Source organism: Crinia signifera, chromosome 5 (genome assembly GCF_055691185.1).
Source record: "Crinia signifera chromosome 5, ASM5569118v1, whole genome shotgun sequence".
NCBI classification, from domain to species: Eukaryota; Metazoa; Chordata; class Amphibia; order Anura; family Myobatrachidae; genus Crinia; species Crinia signifera.
The window spans coordinates 98,151,771-98,169,443 of record NC_139221.1 but is presented as its reverse complement, the minus strand read 5'-3'; the positions used below and the strand labels follow the sequence as shown (position 1 = coordinate 98,169,443).

At 41.8% G+C, this 17,673-nt stretch overlaps 1 protein-coding gene across 3 annotated transcripts in view; it reads left to right on the top strand.

The window, feature by feature from the left end:
• The window catches only part of NETO1 (neuropilin and tolloid like 1), a 137,589-nt gene that overhangs the window by 92,783 nt on the left and 27,133 nt on the right, over positions 1-17,673 (top strand). For 2 of the 3 annotated variants that reach the window (XM_083187725.1, XM_083187724.1), the window contains exons 5-7: positions 1,763-1,804; positions 2,362-2,489; positions 10,791-11,019. In XM_083187725.1, coding sequence (XP_083043851.1) covers positions 1,763-1,804; positions 2,362-2,489; positions 10,791-11,019 — 399 coding nt within the window. The remainder of the gene's footprint in view (positions 1-1,762; positions 1,805-2,361; positions 2,490-10,790; positions 11,020-17,673) is intronic. The other variant, XM_083187726.1, reaches the window with a different exon arrangement.

The window sequence follows — 17,673 nt, the reverse complement described above, 5'->3', positions numbered from 1 at the left end:
ATTCCCATCGCGCAATGTTTTAATCGCATCGCATGCCATGCACCCGATGGCATGCGATGCGATGCAACGCGATTTTTGCCCCCTATACGATGAAAGATTGTATAAAGGGTGCTTTTAGGAACCGTAATGGGTGCTTACAATGTTAAATGCACCCCCACGCCACCCCCCCCACTATATACGCCCCACTATATGCGGCGGTACGCGTCCTCTGACCTTTTCATACCCCCACTATCCACGTCGGCATGGAGTCGAGAATAGAAAGTGTGGCGAGCGCAGCGAGGGGACGCGGATACCTTCACAGGTATCGGAGTCCCCTCGCGGCCTTCACAGGTATACGCGTCCCCTCGCCACGCTTCAGGCTCGGTGGCTCGCTGCGCTCGCCACACTTTCTATTCTCAACTCCACGCCGACGTGGATAGTGGGGGTATGAAAAGGTCGGAGGACGCTTACCGCTGCGCTCGCCACTATTCGGGTTGACGTTTATAGTGGGGGGGTGGCGGGGGGGTGCATTTAACATTGTAAGCACCCATTAGGGTGCTTATACAATGTTTAATCGCATCGCATTGTATGGCATTGTATGCCATATACAATGTCATACAATTTTAAAATTGTATGGCATTGTACAATATCGCGCGATATCGCATCACATACCATCGTATGCCTTATGGTATGCGATGCGATGGGCGCCGCCAAAATACACAAGTACCCAAATTACATTTAATGTTGAGGTTTGACACAGACACCATTACATATTTGTGTCAATTTTGTGTGTCATTTTGTTATTATTTAACAACAACATCTGACAAATAAATAATCATTGCATGTATGTGTGCAACGGTGATTCTATTTCATATGCCTTTGAATTAAAATCACTATCATATATAATATACAGTGCATTACTATTAAGGGCATTACTGAAATTAAATATTATTTTATGTGATGTTTCTAGAAAAAATATGATTTTTTAGTTATAACGAAAATTTCAGCAAAAGGATTTTTTTATTTTCATTTTATTTTCAGTTACTTATTAAAAGTGTTCAATAACCATGCCGCAGGTGCAGCAAACTTTGGCTCATCAGCTGTTGTGGAACTACAAGTGGTCCTTTGGGCTCATAGTAGATGATGGAACTGGTAATTTTTGTAAATATATAAGTGTATATATACAGCAGTAAGTTGCATAAAAGGGCTAATTTTCTTTTCTTTCATTAAGTTACTTTATTACCTTTGTTGAAATATTTAGAAAAACACTTTAAGAAATCCCCTTGTTTCAAGTTAAATGCCTTTAATTTGCAGAATGTAAATAATGTTACTTATGGTCTTAAGATTTCACATTTAATTTGTCTCTACAGTATGCAATAATTAAATATAACAATATAATTTTCACAAGAATGTTCATGCAAAAGGTATTTTGCTGTTATCACATAAATGCTCTGCATAATCTAGTGCTACAAAAGGGCATCATACAAATAGAAGCGTACAGTAGAAATAGATATTTACTGGAGTTTCTGCATCAGTATTTCCCAGTTTATGACATATTGCTAGGTGCATAAGAACACATCTGTGTGGCTGTTTGATGGTAGGGGAGTCAATCCCATAAACAAGGAGATGTCATATATGTACATGCATTGGTCTTGTAAATATGCACTGTTAAGTGAATGGTAATTTTCTGTAAAATCCCAAATACATGTCAGAATTTTACCATACAGAATATGTTTTTAAATAGCTGTATTTTAATCTTTTAACTTTCTATTTGATTTAATAGATCCAGATTTTAAAGACCTTGGAGTTCTTAAACCATTACCTGGTTAGTAGCGTTAGCCTGCTGTCTATTTTTATTTATTTACGTTTTCTATTTTTTTTCTCTTCAGATCCTGATCTATCTATCTATCTATCTATCTATCTATCTATCTATCTAGGCCTACACACTGGGCAATTTCAGGACATTTTCTAAGCAATCTGACAAGATCGCTTAGAGTATGCCCCTACATCACTCCGTGTAGGAGCCATAGCGATAGCGTGCTATTCAACATGCTGGATAAATCTAGTTAGATCACCAGTCGGGGCCAGTGTTCTCACCGGAGAACACTGGCCCTGACAGATCGCTCAGCACACAGCGCTGACACATATCTGTGCAGTTCTGTGTGCTGAATGATGCTGCTGAGCGATCTGAGCACTCTACATTGCTCAAATGGCTCATTAGTGTCACCGCATGTTTAGGCCCCTTATCTATCTATCTATCTATCTATCTGTCTGTCTGTCTGTCTGTCTGTCTATCTATCTATAGTAGATATCTACATCTATATATGTCTTATGTTCAAGTGTTTTAATACATTCTGCTTTTTTGTTATTTTGTAATTATAGTTTGTGAATTTGAAATAGGAGGACCGGAAGGAATAATAGAATCGCTGCAAATCACTAAAGAAGGAAAGGCTTCTGCAGATGAAGCAGTTGATTGCAAATGGTATATTCGAGCACCACCACGGTCAAAGGTCAGTTGTTTAATTAAGCAAATACACACTTGAATGCAAGAACAGTATTTTCACACATCTACAAACTCTTTGCGTGTTATTGAAATAAGTAGATTTTCATTTTTAGATTCATTTATGATGTAAATAAACATGTTCAGATGGAAGAGAAAATCTGTATGGAATACAGAGAAAGCACAAACTTTACCAGAAAATCAACCAACTCATTATGAAGCCCAAAAGGCAGTAGAGCAGTGGTTCCCAACCCTGGTCCTCAAGTACCCCCAACAGTGCACGTTTTCCGGGTCACCCGGCAGGTGCACTCATTATTCAGGCACATTTGAAAAGATCCACAGGTGGAGCTAATTATAGCACTTGTGATTCTGTGTGGAGACCTGCAAAACATGCACTGTTGGGGGTACTTGAGGACCAGGGTTGGGAACCACTGCAGTAGAGGATCCAAATTCCTTATGTTCTAAGAATAAAATACCAAATGCCCTAAAGTGCAAGTCCAGAATACATAAAATTATTCTAAAAAATAAAGTTATAGTAACTGAAAAAAGATTTATCTACTCACCTCAATATTCAAGTGGATTTTATCTAATGTGATCTTTGGTATAATCAATAAGTCACCCATATGTTTTAATTGTTACACTTCTTAACCGATAAATAAAATAATCACACGGACAACTGAGTAAAGTTGGAAATAAAAGGTCACAGCCCAATTTATTGAATTATATTAACTTTCATTGAAGCCAAGGTGGTGCCCTGAGCAGAGGTCCTCAGTTACAGCTCGCAAAATATTTTGCGTAATTAACCAAATGGGAGTGTCTTAAAACCACCCCCTGCACAACTGTGTTGGGTAGAAACCATTTCCCCTTAACTGACAGAGTGCTAGCCCCTCCATAAGATGGCGACCTGGTCCTCCCCTAAGGCAGTGACCGACTCGCCTTTCTCAAAGGGGAAATGCCAATCAAACTAGTTGTGCAATAATCTGAGCCACCGAGGAGCCCTGTTCTCCGCCACAGCAAGGTCATCAACCGAAGCCCGCCACCTAGCTCAAACAACCTAACCTAAACTGCTTGACTGTTACTACTAAATACTTTTTTCCAAGGCATTTCAACCAATCGCCTCCAAAAGGGCTGTGACAAACAAATCGAGCCCTTTGTGCTCAGATGGACACCATCCATTCTAAAAAAGCTCTGACCTTTCAAAAAACTTTTTGGGTGTTTCACTACTTTACCGCCTAAACTCAGCGTAAACCTCCCCACTGCTGCCTTTAGCTTCCTTCTTACTCTATCTAAAGCAGCACCTCCCTGGTCTCCTCTCCAAAAACTTCAGGGGATAACATATGACCATATGAGCTTGACTCCCGGCCAATCATCTTTTATGATCTGCAAGTCATGAATAATTGTTTTAATGAGCTCTACACCTTTACAGATACCCAGATCGTTACCTCCTGCATGAATGAGTAAGGTGTCCGGAACACCGAACCCCCTCACATTCCCATAACTTTTCTAAGATTTTGTGCCATCTCAACCCCCTAACCCCTATCCATCTAACATCTGACTGACTCGACAAAAAGGGGAGTGTCTACCAGCCCAAAAAAACTAAAGAATGTCCTACGATCCACACCCTTCCCTGACCTTCATGGAATGAAATAACTAATGTTAATAACTGAAAAAGTATTAAACATGAGAAAACCTAGCCAGGGGAGGGAAACAAATAGTTGTTTGGTTGACCCGGATGGAGACGATGACCAACAAACCTTAGATGTTAAGAGGAAAAAAGCTGAAATTTCTCCAAACTCCCTGTATAGAAGGCAAGTACTGTAGCTTAGTGCCCAAGGTTTCAGAAAAAACAAACTTGCGGGGATGCAAGTGACGCTTACTGCCTATTGCCCCTAATATAAGCCTTATAAGCCCCAGACTTCCATCTACCTAACCTCTTTTTGTCCTCCTCTGAAGGCCCTGCCACTGCCGCGCAAGTTGCCGCACCAGTCCTGAATGAATGGCAATTCTAAAGCCACTAAACATTTTTCAAATATGCTGCTAAATTAAAATCTCGTAAGAGGAGACATGTCTACATGACATAGCCACTGAACCCCCTCTGATCGCCTGATGTGAGAAAATCTGTTTTCCAAATTTACTGGGCAAATTTCTGTGTTGGCTTGTGGGTGTATGCTTATCCATCTATCTTTACCTACTTGATCTGTCTTAGATTTCTGGATCTTCATCATAACTAACCCCTGCTTTATAATAAAAAATTTTACTAATATTCCAGAACTTTTTTCTGACTTACTCTTAGCTGTCAGCTTGCTAACCCTAAATGCCCCCAAACATGCTAAACTAAACAATTCAGCCTCATAACTGTTAATGTTCTGACCCAAATCTAACGCTTCCTCAAATAACTGGTACTTCACACTACAATCAACTGGGTCTAAAGCATCATTCACCCCTTCAGGGTAGGATAAGTGCTGAATATGCCTAGCCTTAAAGGGCTGCCTCCTAGATGGCTGAGACTCTACCGGCAACTTTGATTGATGCGTAACCTCCAACCATACTTAAACATCTTTAAACGCCAAAATTATAAACTTTCTTCCCATCCTGTTTTTTGCGAAATACCTCGTCATATTGTCTCCACACATTATGCCTACCCGACACGTACCTATTATGGACCATATGGAAATACTTCAATTAAATCAAATATTCCGATGGCCTCGCCTCAAGATAACAGGCCGTAAATACATAAATACCCGAAAGCCAATTCTGATATTTCCTCCTTGCCTCTTTGGTAATAGGACCAGCAGCATTAGCTCTATCCAGAGCCTTTCTAGCCTCATGGGTAATAGCGAACATGTCGACAAACCTACCCAATCTAATTCTTTCCCTCACCTTTGATCTAACTCCCCTTAAAATGGCCGTGTTTGCACAAGGAATTGTGTCACCTGACACATTAGGCAGTGAGCTACTAGAATGCCTAACGTTCTTCTTCCCTTTCACCTGCTGTGCAAAGTAACGCATGAGCTTACGCGGTAGACGGTTGCTCTGCGTTGCATGGTGCACCCACCACATTTTGAACCTGTGTCCCTGCTGTTGAAACTTCAGCCAAAACACCTTGATTGACAGCAGGAGCCTTTAAACTGGGAAGATGTATGTTACTCTCTTCTTTAATTACCACAAGTGCTCTCTGCCCAGACCTGCCCTCGACTACTGGAATGGGGGCTGGCAGGGTGGGAGGACACATGGGGGGGGGGGGGTGCTGAGCAGTTGTTGTGCAGGCCCAGGCTGGGGAAGCAACTGCAAAGGGGGTGAATATGGGATTATGGGGCAGATGTATTAAGCCTGGAGAAGAGATAAACTGGAGTTAAAGTGGAGATAACATGGAAGAGATAACGCACCAGCCAATCAGCTGTGTTTGAAATATGATAGTTGGGATCTGATTGGCTGGTGCGTTATCTCCTTCCACTTTATCTCCAGTTTATCTCTTCACCAGGCTTAATACATCTGCCCCATTGGACCTGCTAGAAACCCTAACCCTCTCTAAAATGCCCCCTGGTGTCGGTGGAGTGTCACTACCAGAAGAGAGCTGGGAATAAACTATGCCTGATAGCACCCGCTGCCTGCGCACAGGTGTCACCAAACCTTCCTGTAACTGCTCATGTGTTGCCACCCCAGCACCTAACACTATGGGAGGACTGGGGGCATGACCTGAGTGAAATAACTTCCCCTGTGATGCCCCCTGGCCCCTGAGGCTGTGGGAGGAATGGAGGCCTGAGCTACGCCGAACACTTGATCTAAAATGGCAGATGGACCTGGGTTGGCAGGGCTTCCCGACACCTCCTTGTCGTTTACTGTGGCCTCCGCCGCAGCGCTCTGCAATGTGGGGTGGACTGAGGATGCTAGCGCTCCCCTCCTAAGCCAGGCCTGCAGGCCCGACGGAGAAGGTGCGCTCATGAAGCCAGGGGATGCTGGCAGCTCACTGGTGCCGCCAGCTGCCGGCTGGGCGTGCGCTTGGTGAAGCACAGACAGGAGGAAATAATGACAGAAAGAATTGAAAGCAATTAGTAAAGGTAGAAATGCTAGAAAAGTAGATTAAATAGAGAAACTTATACTGTGGTGATACAAGCCTGCTTCTTGATCCACAGGGAAAACAGCTCAGAGGAAGTGATCACCTCAGGCTGAAACTTGTATAACTAACTAAATCCAACCCTATAACTCAACAACCATTGGACAGGTGTTTGATTGACACCCTGATCTAACCAGTAACCCTAACCTGACCCCACTGCACAGCTAACTTCCAGAAAGTTCTCAATAAAACAGGATGCTTATATCCTTTCAAGCCAGTGGCGTAAGTTCATACCAGTTGCCCGGAGGCAGGGTACATGTTGGTGCCCCCCCCACACCCGTCTGATTTAAAGCTGACTTACTGTTATGGATATATATAAGAAAAGGTATGTAGGGGGTGATTCAAACCCGAGTTTCTCACTCGCCAGGGTGTTTGCTCCATAGTTGAAGGAATTGGGGAGGAAGCATAAAAATGCTTGGCATACCCCTGCTCATGCAGGCATGTCAATGCCTACTTGGGGCGAGCAGCTGATGTCAGCGCCCACCCTGAATTTGGCCATCTCCAGCAGGATAAAAGTCAGTTTAGAAGGGGAATAAAATCATTCCATGGTCAGCGACCACTGATTTTTTACCTGTGTGGCTGCATGCAAGCGGATGTGTAATCGTACACATCCACTTGCATGCAAATGCAGGCTTGTTTGCTAGGCTGTGAACATTCACTGCCTAGCAAACAGGTCTGAATCAGGCCCTTAATGTTTACTAAAGGGTGTACTGTTGCACTCACTTTATGATGGGGTTTTGGCCTATCAAAAGGGGCATGTCCTTAAGACACACACCCTTTTTATCAATGGAAGTGCTGTGCCCAAGACTCATGAAGATGCTAATCAACCCAAAAACTCTGCCTGCAGTGTGAACAGATGCTGCCTGCATGTAATGTATGGTCTGTATCACACACATAAGCATCAATAGAAGAACACACACAGGCACTGATAGAAGAAAAACACACATATAGGTTGCTGCTGGCTATGCCAGGAGAGGTGAGAGCCAGCGATGGCTAGCCAGGTTCTGGCACCAATGCAATGGATCTGGCATGTCCCATCCCCTCACTCAAACCATATCCCACACTATGCTTTCCTTCTAACTTTCACACCCCAGGCTGTGCTCCCCTTCTCCCTCCACATACCATATTGTGCAGTTCTTTTGTTAGCATTGTGCTCCCATATACCACTTGCCTATGTGCCACCCTGGCCCCTTCCAACCACACACCTCTCTGTGCCACCCTGGCCCCTTCCAACCACATGACTCTGTGCCACCCTGGCCTTCCAACCACATGCCTCTCTGTGCCACCCTGGCCCCTTCCAACTACATGACTCTGTGCCACCCTGGCCTGCCACATGCCTCTCTGTGCTACACTGGCCCCTTCCAACGACATGCATCTCTGTGCCAACCTGGCCCCTTCTAACCACATGCCTCTCTGTGCCACCCTGGCCCCTTCCAATTACATGAGTCTCTGTGCCACCCTGACCCCTTCAAAACACTTGCCTCTCTGTGACACCCTGGCCCCTTCCAACTACATGACTGTGTCACCCTAGCCCCTTTCAACCATAAGACTCTGTGTGCCAAAACATCCCACATGCCCTATTCCTCCACATGCCTTTCTGTGCCCCTCCTGGCCCCTTCCCATTGCTCCACCCAGCAGGGACTTACTTTCAATAACCATCTGTTTGCAAAGCTTCTGAGTTTCTACTGAATACATGCTGTTGGCAGCAGCACTCGATTTAACTGCAGAGTGACACACTGAGCACAGAAGAGGGGCGGGACTTTCTGATGTCCTGGACGGAGCTAATCACAGCCAGACAGTGATCATCTTTAATCTCCAAGTAGCCTGAAGTTAAAGCCAGGGTAAGTAATTTCAGATCCCTGAGGAGTTCACTGTCTGGCTGTGCACTACTATTGAACATCAAGCAGCTTGAGCGGGGGAAGCGTTGTTGCCTGCACTGTAATCCCGGAGGGGAGGGGAGGAGGGGATTGGGGGGGGGGGGGGGCGGGCACCGGGCGCGCTGCATACAATAAGGGAACCGTTAGCCAGCACCTTCTAAAGTACAGGAATGAGCAAGGAAACTGAAAATCGGGAGGCAATGGAGCCAGTGCCCCCCTTAAGGCTGTCGCCCGGCGGCAGATGACTCCATTGCCTCCGGGAGTTCCGCCACTTTTTCAAGCTTATACAAGCTCTCAATTATTTTTGTACTACATTACATATCACGCCAAATTCAAAGGGGAAAATTTACTAAAACTTCTAAAAATGACAAGAAGTGATGTTGTTCATAGCAACCAATCAGACTCTGTCTATCATTTTATAAGATGAAATGATAGACAGAATCTTATTGGTTGGTTGCTATAAGAAACATCACCTCTTTTTATTTTTAGAAGCTTTAGGAATTTAACCCCAAAAAGGTGGTTGCTGAAATTGTTAAGTTGAATTCACTTTCCTTATATGTCCAGCTCCATTATTTGAAAACAAGTGCTTGGAAATGTTTTACTTATGGGTAAGATCTGAGGAACAATGGGGAAATATTAAAATTAACAACACAAATTTATTTGTGAATTAATTGCAAGATGTACCCCTATGAAGGGGTTAAGGGGCATTTATTAATTATCCGTTATAGATCTGAAAATAGTTTCATATTACCGCCTATTGGGGCAGTAAAAATGATGGATTGCCTAGATGTACAATTAACCCTTTGAGTGCCAACGTTGCTGTCAGAGATGTGCAAAATATCTGCTAAAAATGCCAGTCTTGCTCATAGTGACTTTTTTTTTGGTGCAGTATTTAACTAAACTTCAATTGATTGACTTTAGATCATTTGCTGGCAATAACTAAAGTGATTCATATTCCTTAACTACGTCCCTGGAATTTTAAACGGATATTTTGCACATCTCTCACAGCAATATTTGCACTAAATTGGTTAGGTGGTCCAAAAGGAAGTGAAGTGATCACCAATGTAACATCAGCAGTTATTGGAGATATCTACTATGGCCAATATGTCGACATGGAAAATGTACACACCAGAAAAAGGTAGACATAATTGTTTAAATTTTTTTTGTGTCAGTAACAACCAACTGAGGAATGCTTTCATTAATTATGTCTAATTTTGACTGATTAATAAAAAGACATTTATGTATTATACAGTATATGCACACCAAATAAATGTTTACTTTGGTTCATCGGACAATATGGTTGACTTATATAGAGATAGATCAATGGATAGCAGAGACACAATTACAGCACAGTTAAATAAATTGCTGTTCTGTTTGTGAAGAGAAGACCTGATGTCCCATTCTTTACCTCCACATTCATAGCATGTACCGCGGCGTTGCCTGGGGATGTCACATTTGTGTATTAGTATTTTTGGTTGTTTAGGGCTGCACCCCCACAGGCAGAATGTAAAAGCAGGAAACTGCAGCCTGATTAGCCAAAGGCAAAACTAGGTTGTTTGCAGACAAAACTCATTCTTTTTTTTTTTTTTTTGTGGAGGGATTGTAGCGCTCACCTCCAGCGGGAAGCACAGGTGAGAGGTGTACTGCGGAGGGGACGGGACGCCAGCCCCCCGCACCACCAGCCTGTGCCTACCCACACCTGCCCACCCCACCAGCCATTCATAGACATTGGACTTTAACACACTGTCTTTGCCGATTTACACCCAGAGACTATCTGGCTTTTTGCATACCCCCATCCCTGTTTGCCACGTGACTTTGCCCACCCAGAACCAGTACTGAGCCTGGAAACCTGGCATACCCGTTCCCACCCTGCCCAAGCCCCTCTGAACAATTTTGTATGTATGCACCTACTAGATTTGACTGGATACGTGCAATAAACCATACTCATTGTTTACAGCACACACCTGTCTCATCTCATCTGTCATAAGTTGCAGCACATTAGCACAATACCATCTAGAGACTATTGTTAGCGCAGGTCCCCTCATCCCTTTTTGCAAAATTAATTCTTTGCATACTTAAGATTTTAACGATAATATTTCTCTAAACTTTTACTATTCCAAGTTAGGTATTTTTGAGAAATCCTCATGAAAGATTTTTTAGCAAGTATTAAATATCCTATTTTCATCAATAATGGAAGTACTATGCAGTTTAATAAATGGTTTGCTTTGAATAACAGATAATTGAAGTACTTACTGATTGAACTTTGAATGCTCAATCAATGTGAAATAGTGCTCTCAAAATGTACTTTCTTTATTCCCAGATATATTTACGATTTTTGGACTATGAAATGCAAAATTCAAATGAATGTAAAAGAAATTTTGTGGCTGTATATGACGGAAGTAGTTCAGTGGAAGATTTGAAAGCCAAATTTTGCAGCACTGTTGCTAACGATGTGATGCTGCGTACAGGTCTCGGAGTCATCCGAATGTGGGCAGATGAAGGCAGCCGCACAAGTCGTTTCCAAATGCTCTTCACATCTTTCCAAGAACGTAAGGCTAACTTTTTCTTAGGATAAACAAATATACAATTGTGCATGTTTATACTAAATATTTTTCTATGTCCTGTTAGTCATAACATTAATAATAAAGTAAAATTCTGTAAGAAATATAGGCCCTCATTTGTTAGCGTACTGTACAGGTATTTTGTGTGAAATTGCTGTGTAAAGTAAAGTTAAGGGGCTTTCCGACATAGGTCAGTTTTTCAGGATTGTGCAAATGGGAACATTTGAAGACAAAAAAAACAAATTATTGTATACTGTACGTCAGAGAAATTTTTTTTGTTTGTGGGCGTCAAGTGTAGGTTCAGATAATAGTTGTTGATGATGATGATCATCACTATAACATGCTGGTCATTGGGGTATGGATCGTTAGGTCGACCCAAGAAAGGGTCAACACCGGAAGTTGACAGGCAGAATGTTCATGGGTACTGAAGGTCTACAGGGTCATTAGGTCAACCGGAAAAAGGTTGATAATGCAGAAGGTTGACACATATATTTTTTTTTTTTTGGGGGGGGGGGGCGTCTAGATCTAGACGTCTAGTTCTGGACACTGTCTAAGTGTACCGCAGCCCCTCACTACACTTACAATCCTTCAGACACAGTGCCTTGCTACACTCGGCACACTATTGTATTCTCTATTCTCCCTCCATGCCTTAGTGAATGGTAGGGCATGATCTACTGCCTGTTCTGGAACCACTGTGGGAAAAAAAAATAATAAAACCTGTATCATATTTCTGCATCGACCTAAGGACCCTGTTGACCTTTCATCCCTGTCGACCTTCTGCCTGTCGACCTTCCAATGTCAACCTAAGGAGTGTTGACCTTTCTTGTGCCGACCTAACGACCGCATCCCATTTATTGCACTCCTGACTCTGATTGATGGTTTCTTTTTGCATAGACATAAAGAATGCTTTTAAACATGTTTTCAGACCCAATATGGGCTGTTATTTCTGGTGTGTTGGAGAGAGATTTGAGGTTCACTTTTTTATAGCTGAGAAATATTCAAAGTTGTATTGATGCCTAAAAGCAAATATGCATTTTGCAAACAAAATAGCTATAAACATAGGTGTAAGTTCATCCAAAATATTTGTGGCAGAAAGCTGCACTTTTGCTGCTGATGACGCCATGCATGCATCTTTTTATAGTTGCAGCCTTGCATACTGTAAACAGAACACAGTAGCAGCTTCCAACTACAAGCTTTATGGCCATAAAGCTTGAAACATTGCTTAACTTCTGAAGACTGCACAGTCTCTTTGTTCTGCGGCTAATAAGACCTGCGAGTGCCTAATAAATCCACTGTCCAATCCTTGTGTTCTTTTGCAAATTGGAAACGTCTGCTCTTGTTCGAGGCAGACAGTAGAGGCTTCCGAACAGGTTATCGGCTTCCATAGCTTATACAGTGTAATGTGCGTCAAACAGTTCATTCAAAGACCTTCGCATTTGCTCCTTGATTAAGATTCCCCACAATTTAACATACTGTTGCTCTTCTGTTGGACAGGACAACTCTGGCAAGTCTCCTTTCAGATCGAGCATTCAGTAGCCTGTGAAGACCACAAGCCTGACGTTGAGATCCTGTTTTCTGCTTGGTAGTACACTCTCTGTAAACATTAATAACTGCTGCTCTTGAACAATTCACAAGTGCAGCCATTTTGCTGATACTGTTTCCGACGGTTCGAGCGCCTACAATCATCCCGTGTTCAAACTCAGTTAAATCATGTTTTTTGACCATTTCTTTACAAGCAACACAGTAGCTTTACTTGTCCTGCATTCCCTTTTTATAGCTATCTCACCCTCTAGCAGCAACAGCGTGAAGTTATTGCCGATCTTCACATAAGTGCCAAGTGGTCATAATAATTTGGCCACTCAGTGTGTATATATGTATATATGTATATGTGTATATATATATATATATATATATATATATAAAACAAAGATGACCCCAGATGCGCCGACAAAGATGAATGCTGCTACTCTATAAATCTCCCCTGTTAGGGGGAGACAGTTAGAAAATTGGATAGGCAATAATAGAGAGCGCTATTATAAACCTCCACCTTTCAGTTTTTCACCAATGGTCATCCAATTGACAAAAGGGTGTTGGTACAATCATATAGTACAACACTTTTGTTGGTAAGCTGCTCAATCAGAGGTGTGTCACTCAGGTGCCAAAAGGGAGGGGTAATTCTGTCTAGGAAAAAAAAAACATGTTGTATCCCAATTGCACACTGAGTGAGAAGATAACTACATATTAATCAGATAATACAGAGATCTTGGTTGCATATATCTCTGTCACTGGGGGTCCCTAATACTGGGTATGGGTCTGGGGTGTGGGCCCCCAACATGCCAACACAGGCTGAGTACTCCAGGGCAGCACACAAATGAAAATTAGTAAGGTTTAATAAGAAGCACAAAGTGCTATGTAGGGAAGTGAAGGTGTGATTAAAATACAAAATATATACAATGTGATAGGAAAAATAAGAGTTAATAAAGTATTAGGGTGTGCTAACCTGGAGCAGACCAACCCTACCAACACAGGGGGCACCACATTCCCAAACCCATCCCATAAGCAATAACATATATGTCTGGGCTTAATAGCCCAGTGTAAGGCCACATGATAATGGCGTATAACGTCTGAGAGCCAGCTTACCTGGAACTACCCCTGGCTTCTCCAATGGCACTCTGGAGTCAGCAATCCCTCCTAATGCTGACCCATCTATGCCTCTCAACTGCACAACACTTTTGTTGGTAAGCTGCTCAATCAGAGGTGTGTCACTCAGGTGCAAAAAGGGAGGGGTAATTCTGTCTAGGAAAAAAAACATGTTGTATCCCAATTGCACACTGAGTGAGAAAATAACTACATATTAATCAGATAATACAGAGATCTTGGTTGCATATATCTGCAGATATAGGGCTAAGCCCCCAGGCCGTACGTCAATTGGATATGCAATAATAGAGAGCGCTAGTATAAACCACTACCTTCCAGCACCTTCCAGTTTTTCACCAAAGGTCATCCAATTGACAAAAGGGTGTTGGTACAATCATATAGTAACAATTTTTTTTGATTAAAATACATAAAAATTCTTATATAAAGAATCTGTTTGTTTTATTCATTATGCTTGTGGTCGATACATGATGTATTCACAAACCCATTTGAAACCCTATATATATATATATATATATATATATATATATATATATATATATATATATATATATATATATATATATATATATATACATATATATATATATATATATATATATTTTGAAGAAATATGAAGCGGCACTCCAGGTTTTAGTGAAATAAAGGTGATTCTTTATTTTAACATCATTAATGATGATTAAATAATCACCTTTATTTCACTAAAGACCTGGAGTGCCGCTTCATATTTCTTCAAAATCTACTTATTTGCAGTAGAGGGCAGCGGGCAATTTATCTACAATTGGCGGGAGTGCCGGATTTACATCCAAAGATATATATCAGCCTTTGGACCATTATTAATGTTTTATCGAGAGACCGGCGCTAAAAAAATCTGAAGACACTATTTAAATACAGTACAGTTACTGGTTCATGTAAGGTAACAATACTCTAATCAGTGCTGCTGTTTGTTTGGGACTGCTCAAAATTCCAAATAAGAAAGAAAAATAGAGGAGAATAACAAACTGCTCTATTTTTCATTACTACCCCCTTCAGTGGCAATCCCGAGAATTTCCCGGGCTGTGCCTCAGTACCCAGTCTGGCAAGCCCCAAAATTCTCAGGATTGCCACTGTTTAGAGCCAGGCAGCGCTGCTGAGTTCAGTCTCTGAACTCAGGCAGCTTCAGCGCTGCCTGGCTCCCTCCCCTCTGCCGCACCTCTTCCTCACTCCTCCTCCCCCTCCCCTCCGGCTTTTCTATACAAGTCTCTGGCACCGACTTATGACAAGCCAGCTGCCGGGGGCAGGGCCGGGGCGCCGGGATGGGCAGCGGCTGATTGATAGTTCAGTGGAGCGCTCCCCATAAAAAAACTCGCCCAGTGGGGAGCGCTCCCTAAAAGAAAATCCACCACTGAAGGGTTTAATGTTTGCTACATACTGTGGCCTCAAGGATGCAGATAGTATAGCAATTGAATTGACATTCACATGATATTGTGCTTCAATATTGTCACAGAACCAGTATTGTTAATAGGATTATGCGAGTGATGTCTTGGCCCAGGATATAGGTCAATGGGAAAAGGATTGTTACAGCCTGATCTTGTTTTGAAGGGGCCAGGGATTGCATCCTGCACACAGTAGAATGCTCCAGGCATGCACCATGCAGTCTATAGTGACAAGAATAGCTTTCCAGGTTACAGCAGGATCTGTTTATCCTGCTGCAGACAGCGCCACAGTCTCAGTATGACTTCAAGACACACTGGATGGGACAGGCTTGCACACTGCAGAGTATCCCCCTGCTCTAGCATTGCACCCATCTAAAATTATAGAAGGCATGCAAATGTTATATATTATACATGTATAGAATAAGCACCTAGGGTTCCCTAGTGCCCAGAATTTACAGAGTTGCTGGCTATAGAGGTGTGAGATGAAGTCTTAACATTGGCCTCCTCCTCTCTAGAAGCACCTAGAGAGGTTTTTTTATGGTATGTGGATAGTCACGCCATCTCTGAAGTTTTAAAACAAGCATCATTTACTTTCCAAGTTTTAAAATAAGATATTTAATTTTTGTTTGGTTTAAATTGAAACAAAATATTTAATTGAGCTGTTTTGATTATTTGATTTATCTCTTGTTTTAGGTTTTTTTAAAGAAACATTTGTCATCCATGAATTGACATTTTAGAAAATACAATTGTTTTGTCTTGTCCAAGTAGTTTAGCATGTAACTAATCTGCAGACATACCTAGAGCATTCTTTTTTTTTTTGATGAATTCTGCCTTTTAAAGGGTTTAAATAGATTTTCACTTTTTTGCCCTTCTCAGCCTAATGGTATAGCAATTGTATTTTTTTTTTAACAATGATTTTTATTTGGATATCTGGGATTACAATTGTGTATGACATTATAGCTTTGTAGTTACTTGTAGTTATAGTGAGTTTTACATTTGTAGTACCTAAAGTAAGGTCCATGAATTGAGTAATTGCAGCCTGTCAACATGATGCATCTAATCAGAGGATGAGGAAAGAATGCAAACTTTGAACAAATCCAAGTATCTTTGGAAGATAATTTCGATTGACCAGTATCCATGGTTTTTTAAATGAAATAACGCAATGTATAAGTATGAATAAACATAGGCTATATCAACCATGATAATTAAAGGAATATTTAGTTCTTATAGCATAAATAGTTATGGTGCGATATACTGTCGAGTAAGGAGAGAAAAATAATATATAATAAAAGACTAGGGACAGAAAATCATCTAAGTGTTGATATATAAACTGCCATAGTTGAGAATTGGATATAACCAGGGCTATTTTTGTGCAGGCTCCAGCAGGAACTGTGGCCCTTATTCTAGTTCACTCTTTCTGACAAAATATTTCTTAGATGGACAAAACCATTTGCACTGCAGGTGAGGCAGGTGTAAAACTCCACCCAAATCTAATTATCTCTGCACAAGTAACACCTGCCTCACCTACAGTGCACATGGTTTTGTCCATCTAAGAAATATTTTGTCAGAAAGAGTGAACTAGAATAAGGGCCACAGTTCCTGCTGGAGCCTGCACAAAAATAGCCCTGGATATAATGTAGGTAGAAATAGGAGAGTAAAAATATTAGCTATATATATTTATATATATATATATATATATATATATATATATATATATATTATGCAGGGAAATCCGCACTCCCATCCAGGTAATGTCCACAACAGGGGGTGCTCCTATTAAGGAAAGTCACTTCCACATACAAATGTATAGTTCCAGTGTAGGTCACCAGAGAGGGCACTCACCACCAATAGCAGGTAAAAAAGTTGATTTATTTGACAGAAGTCAGCATAAATTTGTCGACGTTTCGACCCCGGAGGGCCTTTTTCAAGACAGAGAAAAAGCGATGCAGTGTGTCACCAGTAGAAGACCAGGAGTACACTGATCAGCTCCAGAAACCCATATATACCTTAGCCAATCAATTAGAATTAGACATCTAGCCAATTATGTTCAAGCATGTCGTCACCAGGGGGGTGGCTTCATTACTATAGTAAACACCTATGGTCACATTAAGTACACAAACGCCCAGGAGTAAATTTACAACATTATCGCCAGGGAATCTGTATAGTCATCGGTAAAACAATATGTATAATTACCAGTGAGGCAAGCGGCAGCGTGCCGTATCATGTGTGTGCAGAGTCCCCGCTCTGCTCAGTCTCTCCGGCTGTGTTTACCGGAAGCAGGAAGTGCGCGCGTCATCTGCGCTCCACTGACACTCAGAACCCGGAAGTATGCGGGTCAAATGCGCTCCAGCGCTGTTATATGGATCAATCAATGACTATTATAGCGGTGTCAGTAGATTGAATAAAAAACGTAAAGTACATGCAGAGTTTGTTGTTGTATGTCCACCAGACCTAGTTACCATGAGGCAAACAATCTCTTGCTGCTGCACCCAGGGTGGTCACATGTGGTATCAACACAGAATCATACAGTGTACATGCTGTGTGTCGACTAACTGTCAACAGTGGTTAACTC